The following is an 18,191-nucleotide window of genomic DNA, read 5'->3' as shown; positions in this document are numbered from 1 at the left end:
CGTAACCTCAGTTATACTCTTTCCAGGACCGACAGCTCTCCAGTGCTACGGTAACAACTTCAACCGCAGTTTTTACGAGTTCATGGTGCGCTCGTTCTTGGGATTCCAGCTTCCCAAACTGAACGTCTTCCTGTCCCTCATCAGTCACGACAGAACAAACCAGGTGGGTATGCCATTGTAGACGTGTCAGTTATAGGGAGAGTTGATTATATTGCTTGAGTTTGTCAAGACTTTGTCTTATTTGAATGTTTTCCTGTAGTTGGTGAACTCCATGCCTCCATCAGATCTTGGAGCCTTGCTCCAAATTCCTGATTTTATCGACAATGAAACAGCGCTCTGTGACATCTTCAACGTATACGACCAGACGGCAGTTTTCCTTCAGACTGTATGTACCAGAATTCCGCACACAGACCTGCAAACATAAAGTGATGATATACTGTAATATTTCTGTATACGTTCACTACAGGTGATTCTCACGGAGGAGGTGCAGCGGCCCACGCTGTTTTGCGTCTGGCCATTGGCTCTCAGGATCACAGAGAGGTCAGAAGTGGACGCCTTCTTTAGTGGTCTTATCAACAGCAACTACACAGACCTGCTCGATAGCAGTCTGATCAACCCCCAGACCACAAACAATGCATCCTGCCTCGCCTTCCAAAGGATGTATGTATAGAGTTCACCATAAAATATCCTCACTAGTGTAGCTTTTTAAACAGTGTGATTGATTTTTATTTTGTTGTTTAGAGTTGCCATTCTTGGTGAATTCAACTTCAATGCTGCAGACTTCCAGGGGTTAGATGTGTTCCTCACCATCAGGAGTTACCTCACCTCAGGTCAGTCCCCAGAATAACATTGACTTTAACTTTAATCTTTGTGTCCTTATAATCGGTCTGTAGAGCTGAAATACACGTGTTTACTGCACATAGGTGTTCGGATATGACGATATCAGATCTTGAAGGATACAATGTGTCCACGATCCGCCAATGCAGACATCGTACTATTGCGCAACAGTGCACATTTTATACGTTGCAGTTCTATGATCCTCATCATACACAGACACATTCAAAGTTTATTCTCCGAGCCAAATCACTCTATTTGTTCATTCCTTTCCTGCAGACACACAGATGCCTTGGACAACTGTTGAAATATTGGGTATTTGTCTTTGCAGGCACAGTTCCAAGATGCTACGATCCCAGCAACCCAGACCTGAACTCTACAGCATGGTTTGCTGAGTACATCGGCCCTTTCATTTCTTTCCTCACCCTGGAGGATTTACTGTCTTTTGGATCTCAAGAGGTACTGAATCTAATGTGCACTAAAACAATAAAGCTGCAGCTCAGGTGTTGTTCACAGAGGCTGAAATTAGGAAGAAAAAAACTAAAAGATAGCCAAAAAGTGTCTACATGTTCATAACCCTCTCTGTCCCCCCTCTGCAGGTGATCAGGGTGTTCACAGTGAACCCTCTGAACATCGCCCTCTTCAACCAGGCTGTCTTACCTGCCAACCTCACCAACTACTACACAGAGCTTGTTTATCAACAGGACAGCAACTTCAACCCCTTAGTGTGAGTCTTAAAAAAACAGCCTTTTACACATCATAGCAATCAATTGTTTAAAGTGGAGGAGAAGTACATTCACTGAAGTACCTCAATTAAATTAAAACATTAAATGCAAATTGAAATTATTCTGCTCTAGAGCTAAATGTTGTACTTTTTCTGCACTACAATTGTCTGTTGTCATTCGATACATTTCATATTCTACTTTACCAATACTTATCAGCTTTATGTGTTTCTTTATTTCTCTCTTGTTGTCTCCTATTACAGCCCCCCGTTTTGTACTTTTGTTAAGCGTCCTTGGGTTCCTTGAAAGGCGCTATATAAATCCAAGCTATGATTATTATTATTATTATTATTATTATTATTATCATTATCATGCTTCTCCAATTATTCTTTTTTTTCTGATCATAGGATTGTTCCTTTAGGTTGGGTAAATTGTCCTTCCTCTCTTCTCACCAAGAAAATAGAGATGAGGATATTTGGACATTTTAGAGATCCTTTACTTTCAATCTACAATATGTTGATCTTTAAGAACATGATCCTGTGGAATAAATTACAAAAAAGGATATAAAGTAAAAAAATAAATATAACCTTGAACATCAACAGCAGTAACATGCACCATAATGCAGCAGTGATATTAATTAACATCATTTAGAGGTAAATACTCACAGGAACCGCTTTACTACATGGTGACTTTGATTTTCTTGTGATGTAAGTACATTGTACAGATAAAGCTTAGTTTGACTAAGGTAAGGGTTTCCCCCCTTGTTGTTGAGTACTTTGACAGTGTGGAATAGTTACTTGAACTGTAAAGTGTACTAATTCTATTTTCTCCCTGCAGACTTCCTGTGTTGTTTTGGTGCGTTGTTCCTGGGCCGGCTTTCGCCCAGCTGACTGAAGCAGAAAGTATAACAGTTCTGCACAATGTGACCACTATCTGTTCAGACCTGGATCCACAGGTAAAAAAAAAAAACATTGTAACAGGAGATATGAAGTTGTTTCTAAAAAAAAATGTTTCTAGTGGTGCAGTTTCTTAAAATTGACTCTCATCATATTTTAAAATCCTCATCATATTGTGGATATTATAGTCTATGTACTATTTAGCCTGACTGCTCACAATCCTTTCATGGAATTTGTTTTCCTCTATCAGAAGAACATTGTTGAAATGTTGCTGATCAATATTTTTATTTCAAAAGAAAATCTGAAAATATCTGTCAGATGACTCGCTCAGCGCTTTTCTCAGTCAAACATGAAAAACAGAAGATGACATGTGGAAACCTACTGAGGGATCTTTCTTTTTCATCCTGGGTAGTTTGTTTTGGAGGAAGACATTTCTGTGTATTTTGTGTTGTTATTAAACCTTAATTAAAGCAAAAGATATCTTTTACAAGGGGCTGACATATCAGAAACAAGTTTAGGTTCTTCTGGAAACATGACGGTTCTGAGGGAATGAATGATATGGGTACAAAAAGGCTTTTGAGTAAAGTTTGTACCTAAGAATAAATAAAACGTGGATGTTGTCTCAGTGAAGAAGCGTTATGAGGACCAACGATGGAAGTCAGAAAATTCAAACAACCTTCTCAATTTCTTTTTAACATAACTCAACTTCACACAGAAAAAGTACTTCAGCTGATGCCTTGTTTCTGATCCCTGCAGATCACTTCAGCCTTGGCGGGTAATCTTGGTGACAACATTGATGCCACAGACATTGCTGCCCTCGGCAGTCAAAGCAACAGCTTGTCCACAGGTCAGATCATGACGATAAATCCTCAGGAGATACAAAATTCCCTCAGCATTTTCAGTGCAGTGACAGGCTGGAATCAAGGGCAGGTCCGGGCCATTTTTCTGTTACTGAGATCTTCAGGACTGCAGGTAGTTTGTCTGTTTTTTCACATTAAACTCAGGTTTGATTTTAGTTTGTGAGCACATAGGTCAGAAAAATACTCATTTTGTGTTGCTTCCATGTTTTTAAATCCTTACAGATCAATAGCGCCTCATCTTTAATCATGCTTGGATCAATTTTCAGTGGTATCCCCTCTACAACGTTGGGGAACTTCAACGGCTCACATTTAATTTCTGCTCTTACAAATGTTGCTTTTCTGCAACACGTTGTGTCTGCTCCGACATTCCTCCTACAGCAACTTGTCACTCAGGTGAGACAGCTTAATTTCCTTTCCAGATCATCTGAGAAATGTAAATGTTAAAGTCAAGTTTTATTTTCATGACAGACGATATCGTATTTTGTATGTTCTATATAACTTCCTTTATTCTGCTGACTTGCATAGGGAAAAGGAAAATCTGTTAACAGAGACAAAGTCAGGGAAACAAAATAAAAACAGAAAACAACCACCAGACATTCTGTCCATGTCCTACAGTCAAGGTGTACAAAAAAGAAGAGCACATTTACAGTATTAAGAAGTGCAGGAATATGGAATAATTGCTGATTGAGTATTGTAGATTATGAAAAATGAATCCAGCAGAGATAAGGCTCATTTATGTCACACTATATATCCTTTAGACTTAACATTATTTTCATTTTTTTAAAGATACTTTGAGGGCCATTTGTGCCAAAGAAAGTGAGGATTTATTTTATTTTATTTTTCTTTAATTATTATTTTTTTTTTTTGGGGGGGGGGGCTCACATGCAGCAACTAATAAAGAAAAAAGCTAATTTCACATTATGAATATCGACCACTAGAAATTAAATATGCCTAACATTTATCCATCAAATTAATTTTAAAGGTATCAAAAATAATAATGATGATAACAACATTTGACTTAACTAATTTCCCATACCCCCTCTCAGATTATAAAAGTGAATGGCAACATTGAGATGATCTTAGAGAACGTTCCGGATGATCTGGCCACTGAAATCCCTCCTTTTCGGCTGGTTGGCTTGACTAGCAGTAACACTGTTATCACAAGAGTTAACCGAAAGAAATGGAAACGGCAGCAGGTAAGGGGACGCATCACTAAAACACTCTGGTACTGAACACACCTACTGGCAATTCATGTCATTACGCAATCCTTTTCTCCTTTTTTTCCAGAGTGTGTTGTTCTTCAATGTTATAGCTGCTGAGACATCAACTAACGTTCTGGGAAGTACAAACACGTACGTTCATTTTTCAATAAAATAATAGGCAACATAAAATACCCCAATCAGGCGCATTCTGCAAGTAAAGTAAAGTAAAGTAAATTTTAACGTGTGTGTTTGTGTGTGTGTGTGTGTGTGTGTGTGTGTGTGTGTGTGTGTGTGTGTGTGTAGCTTGTCCTCCTCAGTGCTGCAGGGGTTCACATGTACAGGGGTGAGGAGCATTTCAAAGAGGCAGATCAAGAAGCTGATCAGAGCTAGTCGGAGGAGGGGCAGTAACAAGGTCAACCTGGTGGAGACTCAGGTGAGAAAGTGTTAGGGACTTGGCGAAGTAAATGCATTTATAGACACATGTGAATGAATCAGTTTTCATAAATAGGGTATTAAAACAAAATGTGTATGAAAAAAAATACATGATATAAGTGAGTCAAAAAAAACTGCAAGAAAGTACACAGAGCACTACGTTAAAGACACAGAATTTTTTGTCAGAGTAGTGGAGGGAAGACCCAGGTTTCTAAATTCAGGCTGATGAGCTGAGTGGAAACAAGTGTGCCTTGGGGACCGGGGCCGCCCGCCTTGGGGACTGTAGCCTCTGTACCTGCGGCGAGAACAAACCACTAGGCTAATATCACCACAAAAAATGAGAGTTGATTGAAAGTGCACTTAAAACTTTACCTGACCTCAAAAGGGTTCTGTAATGCTGCAGCTAGGCAATTACATATTTATTTTATGACAGTTTGTCTTAGCTCATGGACTAGTGGTCCGGTCGTGTCCCATATACGGAGGCAATAGTCCTCCAAGCGGGCGAACTTGGTTCAAATCCAACCTGTTGCTCCATTCCTGCATGTCATTCCCCACTCTCTCTCCCAATGTTTCACTCTAACCCTGTCTAAATTAAGTCAAAATGACCCCCCTCCCCCCCAAAAAACAACAACTATATTTCACAAGTTCAGAATCTTTAACAGTTTCTTTTCTTTACATCAGCTGACCTGCATGTATAACCACATCCGTCAAGAGGCAGATGTCACAGATTTCAACGGCTTTCCTCCTGACATGCTGCTGTACTATGAGTGAGTTTTATTTATGTCCAACAAAGGTTTCAATTCAGGTTTTGTCAAAATGACTTAACTGTCTGAGCAGTTTGCATGAAGTACCATCTCTCTTTCCGTCTACAGTTACTCCCAGGTGCCACAGAGCAGCTGCCGGCCTTATTTCCAAGAGTGTGCAGACGCAGACTTCAGCATCTTCTCCTCAGCCCTCAGCTTCAAACGGGTCGCTCTGTTTGATAACGCCAGGAGCTGCCTGGTGAGTCCCCCAGCAGAACATTACATTTGCTCTCCCTGATTAGTTTGCTGACGTTATAAATTCTAGACTGAAAAAACAGATTAAATGTGGGAAAGGGCAGGCTGAGTCTAAAACAGTTTAGTAGATTGTCTTCACTTTAGGTTTAAAACAAGGCGCAAATGATATTTGCGAAAGGAAAGATTGGACCTCAATCAGACCTTTTTTCTTAGGACTATAGCAAGCACCACCTTCCAGACTAGTACTTTCTATTTACTAACCAAAATAACCAACTCATGGAGATTGTTTTTTGGTTCTGAGATCACTAGGCATGTCCAAAAAACTGCAACTGATATCTGATTTGACTCTGATTCAACTCAAAGACAGATTTTTATGTATTCCTGTCTGATCATTTATAAAAAAAAAAAAACACACCCAGACAGTGTTGTGTATAACTTTCAACTCCTTTAATTAAAAACTGAGATAAATCAAGAGACTACTAAAGACTAAATTAAAAGAGACAATGCCTGTGACCGCACAAGTTTTTATTTGTTCCCTCTACCTTCAATCAGACGTCAGATGTACTGTTTGGTTTGTTTTAAACTCATAACTTAGTAAGGGAAAACTTACTTTATTTTAATTATAAAATAATACTGCAATCTGTACATTGAATACTGTTCTAAATGGTTATATTTTCTAAGGGCATTACAAACACGAGTTTGACAAAGGATAACATAGCGGTGTTGGGAAACATGTGCTGCACTCTGGATGGATCCTACATCGAGAACTCGGACCCATCTATCTTGGAACAACTGCAGAACTGCCCAGACCTCACTGCAGGTCAAGTGACAGCTGTTGAAGTTCTGCTGCAGAGCGGGAGAACACAGCATGGGTATGTGGACAGCAGCGAAACATCTGTATTTAGTTCATAAAGACACTATAAAAACCTATTAGAAGACACTTGTTGTACTGTATCAGCAAATCAGATTTCAACCATTAGTTGTCCTCTATTCTTCCTATAAATGATTTATTCAGCGACAAGTTTAAACCATAGACAGCCTTTTCTTTCTATGTCAGTCTAAACCCTTTCTTTTTTTACACTGTTCTCACAAACCAGTGCTCCATCAACATGGGATGTAGAGACTCTGAAGGCCCTCAACATGTTACCATTGTATTTGACTTCAAGTTTCTACGATAACTTTAACAGAGTAAGAGACACACAAATGCAACATAAATATATGTGTTACATCAAGGTCTTATGTACATAATAGTAAGCCTCTATAAGCGTAAGACATCTTTTCAATGTTTTAGTTTTGTCCTACAAAAAGTTATGCAATACATTTTGAGTTCTGTGTTTCTGTGTTACGCCCTTTGGGGGCAGAGCCACAGTTGTCAATCAAACATAATTGGCCAATTCCAAACAGTCTTCCTGAATGGTTCAAATGACTGAATAAGACGTGTTTTAATCTGTATGTCCATAGTTATGGATGTTTATTTTCACCTGGATTTTTTTGGGCTCTAAATGAGATTCTTAACTTTGATATCATGTATGCATCTTAATGTCAAATCAAATCAAATTTCCAAAGCTTTAAGAAAAGAAAGTGACTGCATTTCCATTGGTCTGTGGCGTAATATAAGCTATCTGGTGTTGGATTGAAGTTGATGGTGGTTGTTTTTGAACGTGTGTTGGGTTCTCCTTTTTTGTTGTTGTTGTGTGTATCCAGAGAACAAAGAGGAGATTCTTGAGGTTCTTCCTGAGAACTAATAGAAGGAAATTGAGAAGACAGATGAGAAGAAGGATAAAGAGACAAATAGGGAAGTCTCTTAGACTAAGATCAAGGCGCTCAATGGGTGAGTCCCATTCCGTTATCCGCTCTGCTTGTTTTATCTTCATGAATTTCTTTTTTTATATGTATTGTCCCTGTGTTTCTAGAAAACGAATGCACCACCGGAAATATCACTCAGGTGACTATTAGTGACGATGCGTTCCCGATCGACTACGATGCAGTACAGTTCGACAGATGCCTCAGTTCCACCATTGTCAAAAACAGCTTGGCTGCACTCACTGAGAAGGTTGATGACGAGAGCTTTCAGAGGATTATTCTCGACAAGTTGAAAGAGGTAAGAGATGGAAACCAGCTGAGATTTGATTGTGCAACTTTTTAAAGCTCAAGTGAACATTTTTAAGCTGGTTTGATACATTTGACTGTTCAGAGCAGGATGAGATATTTTGTAAACAAAACAGTCAAATGAAAAGGACAAAATCAGCAGAAAGATAGTGATACAGCTATGTCTACAGGGGAGCAAAAATACACACCAAATAAAAGTTTATTTTAGGAGCTTAAAGTGAGCTTTCAAGGTGGAGGCTTTTAGACAGTGGAGCTTGTTGAATAGATTAATGTATAGAGCAACTGTAGACAAAACTTCTGAACAGAGCAAAAAAATAAATCAGTAATCAGGGTGACCAGTAACTATTTCAGTAAAAAGTGTAAAAGCCAAAACTGATCTTTAAGAACTAAGTTATATTTTCTGTTACAGTGTTTTTTAAAGCGGGGTCCTGAGCCACCAGGGGGTTGCAATCTTTCAATTCATAATATAACACACACCAAAAGACATTTGAACGTAATAAATGAATAATAAGAGAGAAAAAATCTAAAAAAAAAAAAAAAAAGAACAGGCTATGTTTATTTCTACTATTACTGTGGATTACAGTTAAGACATATATTATAAAGGAATGTTAAAAAAAAGATGATTAAATAAATACAATATTTAGTAGTTGAAAATAAAAAATAAGGATTTGTATTGTATTTGTCATCATACTTGGAATTTATTTTTTTTGCAGGGGGGGGGGGGGATCCCCCACCAGGGGTTAATGCTATATGGGGTTCCTTGGCATGGCAAAGTTTTGCAACCCCTCTTCTATTACCTGAAACTATATGCTTATATAAGTAGTTATATATGTATTCATATCTTTCAGAAATATTAGCATGACAATACACTTAAAGTGCAAGAACTCCTGATGCAGAAGGATGTCCTTTGGAATTGATTTGATTTCTTTTAAAGATTCTTTTACTGGCAACATTCCCATTGAGATATGAAGAATTTAAAAGAATACATTATTAATCTGTCATAAGATTACAAATGTGTCAAAGTACCTAAATCCTACATTTACAAATCCTACATTTACAAATAAATGAACACCATTTTCTTCATAATAGTTGCAGTCTTCTAGAGTAGAAGTATTTCTTTGTTTTAAAAAGAAAATCCCACCTGTTGCTCCTTTGCTGCAGGTCATTCCCAACTCTCTCTCTGTCTCTTCAATTTACGGCTCTGTCCACTGTCCACTGTCCGGTCTCTTAAATAAAGGCATAAAAAGAAAAAAAAGAAAAACAGAGTGTGTATAATGTCGTTGTGATGTTCCAACCATTTTAACTTACAATCAATTAGGAAGGAGGAAGGAGAATCAGAATGGAAAGGACTCATTAATACAATGATCTATTGTGTAACATGTAAGCCTGTAAAGAGAACTCAGTCAGGATAAAGCATACCTAACCTAAAGCTTCGTATTTAAATGAATACTTTGATACCAACCATTTTTTGTTAGCTTCTATTTATCATCTGTCCCATTCAAAATGAAGCACAATAACTTTTCTTGTATTTGTTTGGCTTGAAGAATTTGGTGAATAAATGTGGAAGATAAAAAAGTTTGAAATCTGAATGGGATTTGATTATTTGTGTTTATATGTGATAACCCATAAAATGTTTAAAAATGTACCATTAATGTTGGCAATGTTGGGAACTTAATATTTGACAGTAATTTGAATGTTACATAGTTCAATCACTCTGTTAAACATGTTTGTTTGGTGATCCTGTAACATAGTCTCTTTGTTGTCTTCACTCCATCTTCCTTATAAATATTTTTTGTCTATTCTGTCAAAACTTTATCGAGACCTTTAAACACTATAACTGACTCTCGTGGTGATTCTTGAATGCCTTCTTGCTGATTGTCGTATTTATAGGCTTACGCTGGCAGCTCTACCATCCCAGAGAGTCAGGTTATACTCTTAAGCGCAGTGTCCCGAGTCGCCACTATTGATGACATCAACATGTGGAATATCACTCAGATCGACACGCTCAGTTCTTTGATGATCACGGATGATGGAGAGTGGGATCCGAACCTGGTGAGTTTAAGTCTGTTTAAGGAGAAAGGTGTCTACATATCACTTGTGTATTCTCAAAATCAATATTTGCTCGTACAGGCTAAAGCAATCATCACCAAGTATCTGAGTACGGAAGGCAACACACTGAGCAGTGCTGCGATCAACGCCATCGCAGGACGTAACCTGTGTTCCCTGGACTCTGACGTGTTAAAGAACATTACGGAACAAAGCCTCAGGTAAGGAGTCAGGACCGTGTGTGTCTGTTTGTAGGACACTGGTAACATGACATATGAGTCTGTTAAAACCAAGTTACGGTCAAGTAATAAGGGGTGTAATACAAAGATGATGTGCTCAGGAAAGCATTGAGCTTTTTATTTTTTTTAAACTGTAAGTAAAAATTAGACCAAGCTCAGAAGCTTTCACTGATTAAAAGATAATGCAAAAGGAAAAGTCTGTTGAGGCAGTAACCAAAAGGTGATCGGGCTTTGGATGGTGCCAAATCATAACATAAAAATAACAGAACATCTCATGTTTCTAGTAGTTTACCCAACATAGACAGATCCACAGATTGATGGTTGATGGAAATCTTTTACTTGTATGGGGATGGGGAAATTAAGTGGAGGTTCAGGTTGAGTTAGAGATCATCTAATCTCTTTAAACAAATTCTGAATTTGAAAACAGAATCTGTTCTCCATTGGAGAATCTCCAAGTAATAAAGGGTCCAAGACAAGTAACAAAGTGATAACGAAATAACTAGCTGTTCTGCAGACGTTGGTAACTTACCTCTTTATGTGCTGGCAAGGAGAAGAAACTGAGATCTTTGAGATTGCAACATTAGAGGATACATTCTTGGCATTCAGCACATACTGTATGTTCTAAGATGCTCAATATTTTCGGTTATTATTCTCGCTTCATTCTCAGTTTGTTTATGTCCCTTGCAGAAACGCAGCAGTCCTGGATTTGGCCAACTGTACCTTAGAGAAAAAGCAAGTTCTGTTCATCATTGCGGAAAAAGCATTTACCCCAAACACCCGCTCAACTGCTGTCCCTGCGGACACCTACCAACTGATACAACCTTTCACTGGTAGGCAAAAAAACCTACAGCCATCCAAACTTCATGCAGAAGACTTGATTTGGATTTCAAGGTTTGTTGCAATCTAAATGTTTGTTTCTTTTCTGGTCTGTAGGGGGTGCTACTTCAGAATATGTCCAACGTTTGGCAGTCTCCGATATCAGTATGGACCTGGCTACCTTTACTGCTCTGGATCCAAATGTCATTCAGGTCAGTGATTTGTGTGTGTGTGTGTGTGTGTGTGTGTTTCACATGTCATCAATGCTCTTGGAAGAAGTATACATATTAATTACCTGGCTAATTACCTAGTTAGATAGAGATTCTCATCATGGTTGTTGTTCACAAGAGTTCTGGATTTTACATTGGTGTCATGTAAGTTAAATTATACTATAGTTTCAAGACAGACTACAACATGTGTGAATCTATCATTCAATAAGTGAGTGTTTATCTGAACCCATATATTAAATATTTCCTTTCTGACTTCCCTAGAACCTGGAAGTTGATAATGTCAGAGGACTTCTAGGCACCAACCTGCCAGGCTTAAAGTCTTATGAAAACGAAACAGTGGTAAGGAACTGGATAAGAATTCAGTTACAGTCAAATCTTGACACGCTGGGGATTGATCTTAGAGGAGGCAGGGCCACCACCGACACCACTGTCTCTCCTGCCTCCACTAATCCTGGAGCCACTACCCAACCTGCAACCACCAACAATCCTGCAGCAACTAACAATCCTGCAACCACCAACAATCCTGCAGCCACCAACAATCCTGCAACCACCAACAATCCTGCAACCACCAACAATCCTGCAGCCACCAACAATCCTGCAACCACCAACAATCCTGCAACCACCAACAATCCTGCAACCACCAACAATCCTGCAGCAACCAACAATCCTGCAACCACCAACAATCCTGCAGCAACTAACAATCCTGCAACCACCAACAATCCTGCAGCAACTAACAATCCTGCAACCACCAACAATCCTGCAGCAACTAACAATCCTGCAACCACCAACAATCCTGCAGCAACTAACAATCCTGCAACCACCAACAATCCTGCAGCAACTAACAATCCTGCAACCACCAACAATCCTGCAGCCACCAACAATCCTGCAACCACCAACAATCCTGCAGCAACTAACAATCCTGCAACCACCAACAATCCTGCAGCAACTAACAATCCTGCAACCACCAACAATCCTGCAGCCACCAACAATCCTGCAACCACCAACAATCCTGCAGCAACTAACAATCCTGGAGCCACAACAAATGCTGGATCTAGTTCCACTACAGGTGAGGTTAAAGAGTTGCATAATACAAAAGAATGATCTGGAACCAATTTGCCCCTTTTAAAAATATGTGCCTAACACAGACAAAGGTTTATAGAAAAACCACCTAAACTTTGGAAAAATAAGAATGTCAGCTTACTAAGGTTAGATAACAAAAATCAACTAATGACCTTTCCAAAAAAATTGTAAAACCGCAGTCATCAACTGCTAGAGAGGACTGAATGAATTAGTTTTACCAAGGTAGAGCTTACATTTGTAATAAATAAGGATACAGTATTTTAATTTTTTTGGGTAACAATATCTGAATGAGAGAAGAGATTCCTGATCATTTGGAAGTTCTAACAGTGGAGCTCTTTTCATAAATGGGGGTTGACCTGTCTTGAGCATTTCAAAGCATGCCTTTATTTATTGTTTCAGAACAACATGTGGCAGGATTTGTGTTTAAGCTTGAAACATGAAACTCATGCTGAGACGACACAATCTATTGCACTAATAGATCCGAGTTTACTACTACCGTGTATCAATGCAAGAGTAGAATCCTTTGATGACCCAGCCTTCATAGTCTGAGTAGACCATTCAGGCTGAACTGAATTGAGACCACCTGGTGTAGGGAGGATTTCCTCTTTGCTTCACCAGCTGTACGGTAGAGCCTGTACCTGCCCTTACCCTTGTGTTTCTAAGTGTGCCTCAATAACTGCACCAGAACTAGCTAACATTACTAACTTCATTTACGTTATTATTTTCAATATAATTTGACGTTTTTAGGCACCTTTTGTTCAATTCAAACCTGCCTATATTTTAAAAAAAAACATATGAACTTCCAGTAGATCGAAGATTACATCATAAACTTAACCACGGAAAAAGGAACTTGCTAGTCGCTACAGATCAGAATGTAAATGAAAACAGCTAAAAGCGTCAGTAAAAACTGAACTGTTTGATGTCACAAGGTGGATATTACTCTGACTTGTCAACTGAGCCGTCTGTGAGTTTTTTAAGTGGAATGAGCCATTCAAAGGCCCAGCTGTGCTGTGTTTTTTCGATCCCCGCAGCTGCAAGAAGGTGGCATGAATACGATGTGCCGAAAACGATAAAAAATAGCTTATGATAATGCAATTAATTCCAGCCTGAATGGCATCATTATTATTGTGTCAATGCTGATAGCCCTTGTTTTACTGTTTATTATCTACCGCTTGAGAGTCCACTAGTATGCCCTGTATGGATCGTTTTTTGGCCTGGGAAAGGAGAGAATGCAATTTGAAAGAGCCTTTGAAATGGAACAGACTACAAAGCACTGCTTTGATGAAATATGTCTTCAAATGCGCTCTCTGAAGGATGCAGCCCCTGAAATGAAATGGGACACACCCATCAATAAGCTAGACAGTAACAGCTAAAAAAAAAAGTTTCAGATTGTTGTCATATCGGTTTGGCAATCAAGAAGCATGCTTTAATTACAATCTGATATGAAATGATGGACTTAAAGCTTGCTGAGCAAAAGTAGCCATGAGGTATGGGGCTCAGTTACTGGGGTTTTTAAGGGAGAGCAGCTATATTGGCAATGCTACTGATTGCTAATATTAGTTACATTAAATGAATAAATCAAAAATATGCTATATATTGTTTGGCTAATGAAGAAAATTAATTGTTTTCTAAGTGAGATGGTGTTTTTTGTCTGTTTTTAGGTGTCCGCATACGAGGCGATGGCTTCTGCTTCCTTGTTCTCCTCGTGACCCTCTTCACTTCTCAGCACATTCTAGCATGAAGAAGAAACTGGCTGGTTCTATGAAATGATTTATATATCCACTGGTAGAAGGAAAAACTGTCTGAGATGATGGTGATGACTATGAAGACAGCCAAGGTTACCTCAAACCCCAAGAAATGCTTCTAATAGAGTTGATGTAAATAATGTTTTCTCTGTAGTCATATTAAAGTCTGCTCTGAAACTTTTTCATGTAGAACCTGAATGCTCATATATTGACTAGCCCCTTTTCTGCTGATTGCTTTTCTCATTATTATTATTAATATTAGAATGAAGAGTTAGTTTTTACATTGTCTAACATCCTTTTTGTCTGACTACTAATCCATTTTTTAAAACTCTTGATACAAAAAGCACAACATCTGTCTGTTAGAGGCCATAAGATTTACCCAATTTATGTTGTGTCACAACTGACACATTTCTAAAATCTTTTTTTTTTTTTTTTTTTTCACAAATGCTTGCATGGAGGATATTAAACAATGAGAATGTTTTTCTTGTATTGCTCTCTTACACTTTTAAATGAAGGGATGGTTTTGTGTTTAGAAAATGATTTCAAACTGAAAACAATTTGGCTCATATCCAGAAGTAGATGTTATGCTGTGTAAAGAGTTTGGAAAATGTATCTTGAGCATAAGAACTTCTTAATACTTGTTTTAAAAAAAGACTAAGGTGAGTAAAGTTTCTGCTTTATCTGTATTTCTAAATTCTATTTACCATTGTTCAGAAAACACTTACTTTAGACAAGATTTCCTTGAATAATGAAATGCATGCCAGGATCTGTATGACTTCAATAAGCCATCAATAAATAAGAGTTTTGAAGGTAAACGTTTGTCACTTGAAGTTACATTTTATTTGTACAGTAACCAACACCAACAACATCTTTAGTCACACAGTCATCATGAAGATACAAGTAAGTCCAAGTTGTACACAAGTGAACACCATCTGTTTCTCCTGTCTAACTTTATAATTATTTTAAGGCAGCAATTAAAAAACGGGTAGAAGGCAAAAAATGTTAATTACTCAAATTTAATACAATTACTATTTCTGAATCTAAAAATTGGTTGATTTAGGAAAAAATGGTGTTTGCTGTTTGGTGTAATGATGGGGATTTAAAGCAAAAATATGTAGGGATTTGGTTTGGAAAACCTGAAATATAACTTGGGTTAGATGACTTACTGCACCCTATAAAGATGTTAAACATAAGACGATGATGACACCGATAACGATAGTCTAACGTTATGTTGAACTCTGTTTTGAGTAATATCTGCTGGGATGTAGACTAGACTCAGCTTCTGGCTCAGTCACTCTTTTCTTTTTCCCTGTTGTTAGCGTCATTGTCCCAGTCCTCTTTTGTGTCTTCGCCTCAGCCATTCTAACAAATCAAACAGAGAAGTTACATATCGTTGCTTTAATCCTAAAAGGAAACCATATAAATGAAGGCTTGATCTAATAATGTTTCATGTTTCCAATATATGTCTAAAAACTTAAAAAAATAAAAATAAAAGCCCTATATTGCATTATCAATTGTCCAAACATGTATTCACTCTATTAAAATGCATGACATAGAAGGGATTTAATTTGCTTTATTTTCTTAGCCAGCAACCAGCAGGCGTTTGTTTGTTCACTTAAAAGGAGTGCAGTGGTCATATTGATTATAAGCGTTTATAGACACCAAGTTCATTCTTGCAGGTCGGACAGGAATGTTTTGCATTTTTCAGCCGGTCAACACAGAAGGGGATGAGACAGCAACCTAGAACAAAGCTGGAGAGGACAACATGTATAGTCAGAATCAGAATCAAATACTCACACAATATATGATTCAACATTGTCTTATAATTTCATCATTGAAATAAAATGTAGGTTAAATGTGAATGCCTTTCACAAGTCAGTTTCTTATGGTCACATAAACTACATCATGAATCAGAATCAGAATCAGATTTATTGGCCAGGTATGCTTACACACACAAGGAATTTAACTTTGTTGAACTGTGCTCTCTTATGTACAGGTACAACATTAAATACCAACCATAAACATAATAAGAGAAGAAGAAATGCACCACACGTTTTATCCATGAATGAATGCTTCATGCTGGAAAAACTGGGGCTTTGCTGCTAATGCTGCATCTGAAAAGGTGAATACTATAAGTAAAGAATGAAAGATGTTGAATATACAATGATAAAGCTGGTGCTTTATGGCAAATGCTGCGCGCTGTAGAGGTAAAAAACGTTTTTTAAGTTAATAGGCTGAAAGATGTGTAGGGAGTTATGTGTCAAATAGTTGTTGTGTAGAAGAACATTTTGAATGCCTTGCAGCATTAATGAATTGATCAATTAAAGTTGTACTCCCTCTTACCCACAGAGGAAGAGTCCTCCACAAAAAAGGTACGTGAGCAGACCGGAGGAGTAGTCCACTTTGGTGAGAACTGTCTGATTACACTTTGGACAGAAAACCTGAACTGGATTGTCTCCCAGCAGGTCGACTGTAATGGAAAAGAAGAAGAAGATACTATTCAGGAATAGAATTAAGTTAAAGAGTTACATAATGAGGAAAGAAGCTAAACGTCTTTTATACAATCCAAACGTTTTTTAGTTGACAGTGATCGTTACACAAACACAGTATGGACTCACCAACAGGCACTTGAATGTTTGCCATTGTTCCTGTCAACAAATGATTTGATAGATGTATTAAAAAACAGAGGGCAACATGTTGCGACAAATCCATAATTTGCAGATCACAAAAAGATTTCAAATAATGATAACTTCTAAATTATTTACAGTGACAAATAACTTAACACAATATCTCCATCTACTGATAATTATTGATTATTCATAAACTATCACAACACGATATAATTTTACTTTTTTTTGGGACTAAAAACACCTAATATGTGGTAAATAATTTGAACAGTTCTTGATGTGAGCAATTGTCTTAGTGTCTAAGGATATTTTTGATCCCCAAAACGTTTTAAACAGTGACATTCATGTACATTTATGTTGTGTGTGTCATTCAACATGCATTAGAAAATCAGTATAAAGTCATTTAAATCTACTGCAATATATTACAAACAATCTCTCAATATAACAAAACTACAAATTACCAACTATACATCATAAAAATACTAACACAATGATTTAAACAAACTAACAATAACTTGTACTCACAGAGTTTGTTGGAGAAGTTTGCCTGCAGAGACGAGAGCTTTCCTCGTATAACTTCACCTTCCCTGCCAACCTCGTTTACTTCTCCACAGGTCATAAGATCGCTTGAATTGCTGTGCAGACTTCACTGACCCAACCCCACAACGCACCCTGTGATAGAGGAACATCACTTTTAACAGTTACCTTCTCACACAGTAGATTTTCTTATTTCTAAGTGAACAACTTGAAACTCTATTAGCCCGGGATGCAATCCAAATTTAACTTTTTTTTCATTTCATGACTTGAGTAACAGTTGTTTTTACTTGACCTGTTTTTATCTCTTCTTAACCATTTCTTAGTGAGCCATGGCCTATAGGAGAAAACCTATTTTGTTCCACTGTATGAGTTGGAGTTCAATATACAAAATGTAGATTTACATATTCACACACAATCTTTTCTTCAGTGTAAATGTATTTTCATCATAACCCTCCCTCTCCTTGTCTTAAAAACAATTGCTGCTGTGTGTTTAAACGGCCGTTTTTAGTGTTTATAAGCACAAAAAAATACTTTAAGCAACCTGGTTTGTTGAAAAGCATGTGAAACATCTCAGAGTCTGGGAGATTTTGAGTGCATGAAACTAGAGCTGAATAACCCTCTATTCAACAGAAATGAACAGCACATGCTCCTCCAAACAAATTAGATCTGCTGTTTTGCACTCTGCTGAAGATAGAGGAAGAGGTCACAGTGAAGCAGCAGCCAGAGAAAGGTTTACACGAACTAGTTTTTTTCGTCCAACTTAATTTTATCCTCAAAATGCTTGGACAATTTCCTAGAACAGTTAAGACATACATTTT

The 18,191-nt window shown here is 37.7% G+C and overlaps 2 protein-coding genes across 2 annotated transcripts in view; one reads left to right on the top strand and one right to left on the bottom strand.

Annotated features, from left to right (window-relative positions):
- The window catches only part of LOC132954539 (uncharacterized), a 42,817-nt gene extending 27,793 nt beyond the window's left edge, over nt 1-15,024 (top strand). Inside the window, exons 42-65 of the mRNA XM_061027114.1 lie at nt 27-163; nt 260-385; nt 467-660; nt 742-830; nt 1,166-1,293; nt 1,434-1,561; nt 2,394-2,511; nt 3,209-3,424; nt 3,535-3,705; nt 4,359-4,508; nt 4,600-4,664; nt 4,818-4,947; nt 5,628-5,713; nt 5,819-5,948; nt 6,626-6,816; nt 7,042-7,132; nt 7,649-7,775; nt 7,858-8,045; nt 9,944-10,105; nt 10,184-10,320; nt 11,026-11,168; nt 11,272-11,366; nt 11,646-12,450; nt 14,126-15,024. Coding sequence (XP_060883097.1) covers nt 27-163; nt 260-385; nt 467-660; nt 742-830; nt 1,166-1,293; nt 1,434-1,561; nt 2,394-2,511; nt 3,209-3,424; nt 3,535-3,705; nt 4,359-4,508; nt 4,600-4,664; nt 4,818-4,947; nt 5,628-5,713; nt 5,819-5,948; nt 6,626-6,816; nt 7,042-7,132; nt 7,649-7,775; nt 7,858-8,045; nt 9,944-10,105; nt 10,184-10,320; nt 11,026-11,168; nt 11,272-11,366; nt 11,646-12,450; nt 14,126-14,205 — 3,887 coding nt within the window. The 3' untranslated portion in view covers nt 14,206-15,024. The remainder of the gene's footprint in view (nt 1-26; nt 164-259; nt 386-466; nt 661-741; nt 831-1,165; nt 1,294-1,433; nt 1,562-2,393; nt 2,512-3,208; nt 3,425-3,534; nt 3,706-4,358; nt 4,509-4,599; nt 4,665-4,817; nt 4,948-5,627; nt 5,714-5,818; nt 5,949-6,625; nt 6,817-7,041; nt 7,133-7,648; nt 7,776-7,857; nt 8,046-9,943; nt 10,106-10,183; nt 10,321-11,025; nt 11,169-11,271; nt 11,367-11,645; nt 12,451-14,125) is intronic.
- Nucleotides 15,025-15,786: 762 nt separating this feature from the next.
- Nucleotides 15,787-17,504, bottom strand: LOC132987558 (lipopolysaccharide-induced tumor necrosis factor-alpha factor homolog). The gene is made up of 4 exons (XM_061054672.1): nt 17,362-17,504; nt 16,828-16,857; nt 16,553-16,679; nt 15,787-15,960 (listed from the first exon to the last, which is right to left on the bottom strand). Exons 2-4 carry the CDS (start codon nt 16,850-16,852, stop codon nt 15,852-15,854), a joined length of 261 nt encoding a protein of 86 aa, XP_060910655.1. The 5' UTR covers nt 16,853-16,857; nt 17,362-17,504; the 3' UTR covers nt 15,787-15,851.
- Between the last annotated feature and the right edge of the window lie 687 nt (nt 17,505-18,191).

This window comes from Labrus mixtus, chromosome 2 (genome assembly GCF_963584025.1).
Source record: "Labrus mixtus chromosome 2, fLabMix1.1, whole genome shotgun sequence".
Classification (NCBI taxonomy): domain Eukaryota; kingdom Metazoa; phylum Chordata; class Actinopteri; order Labriformes; family Labridae; genus Labrus; species Labrus mixtus.
Note: the sequence above shows the minus strand (reverse complement) of the source record. Positions and strands in the feature narration are given on the sequence as shown.

Bases quoted from the DNA above. Each gene is read 5' to 3' on its own strand.
- LOC132987558 (XM_061054672.1), bottom strand. From the start codon at position 16,852: ATGGCAAACATTCAAGTGCCTGTTG. The intron at 16,680-16,827 runs GTGAGTCCATAC...TTTCCATTACAG, and splicing joins AAACATTCAAGTGCCTGTTG to TCGACCTGCTGGGAGACAAT. The intron at 15,961-16,552 runs GTAAGAGGGAGT...TGTCCTCTCCAG, and splicing joins GGAGGACTCTTCCTCTGTGG to CTTTGTTCTAGGTTGCTGTC.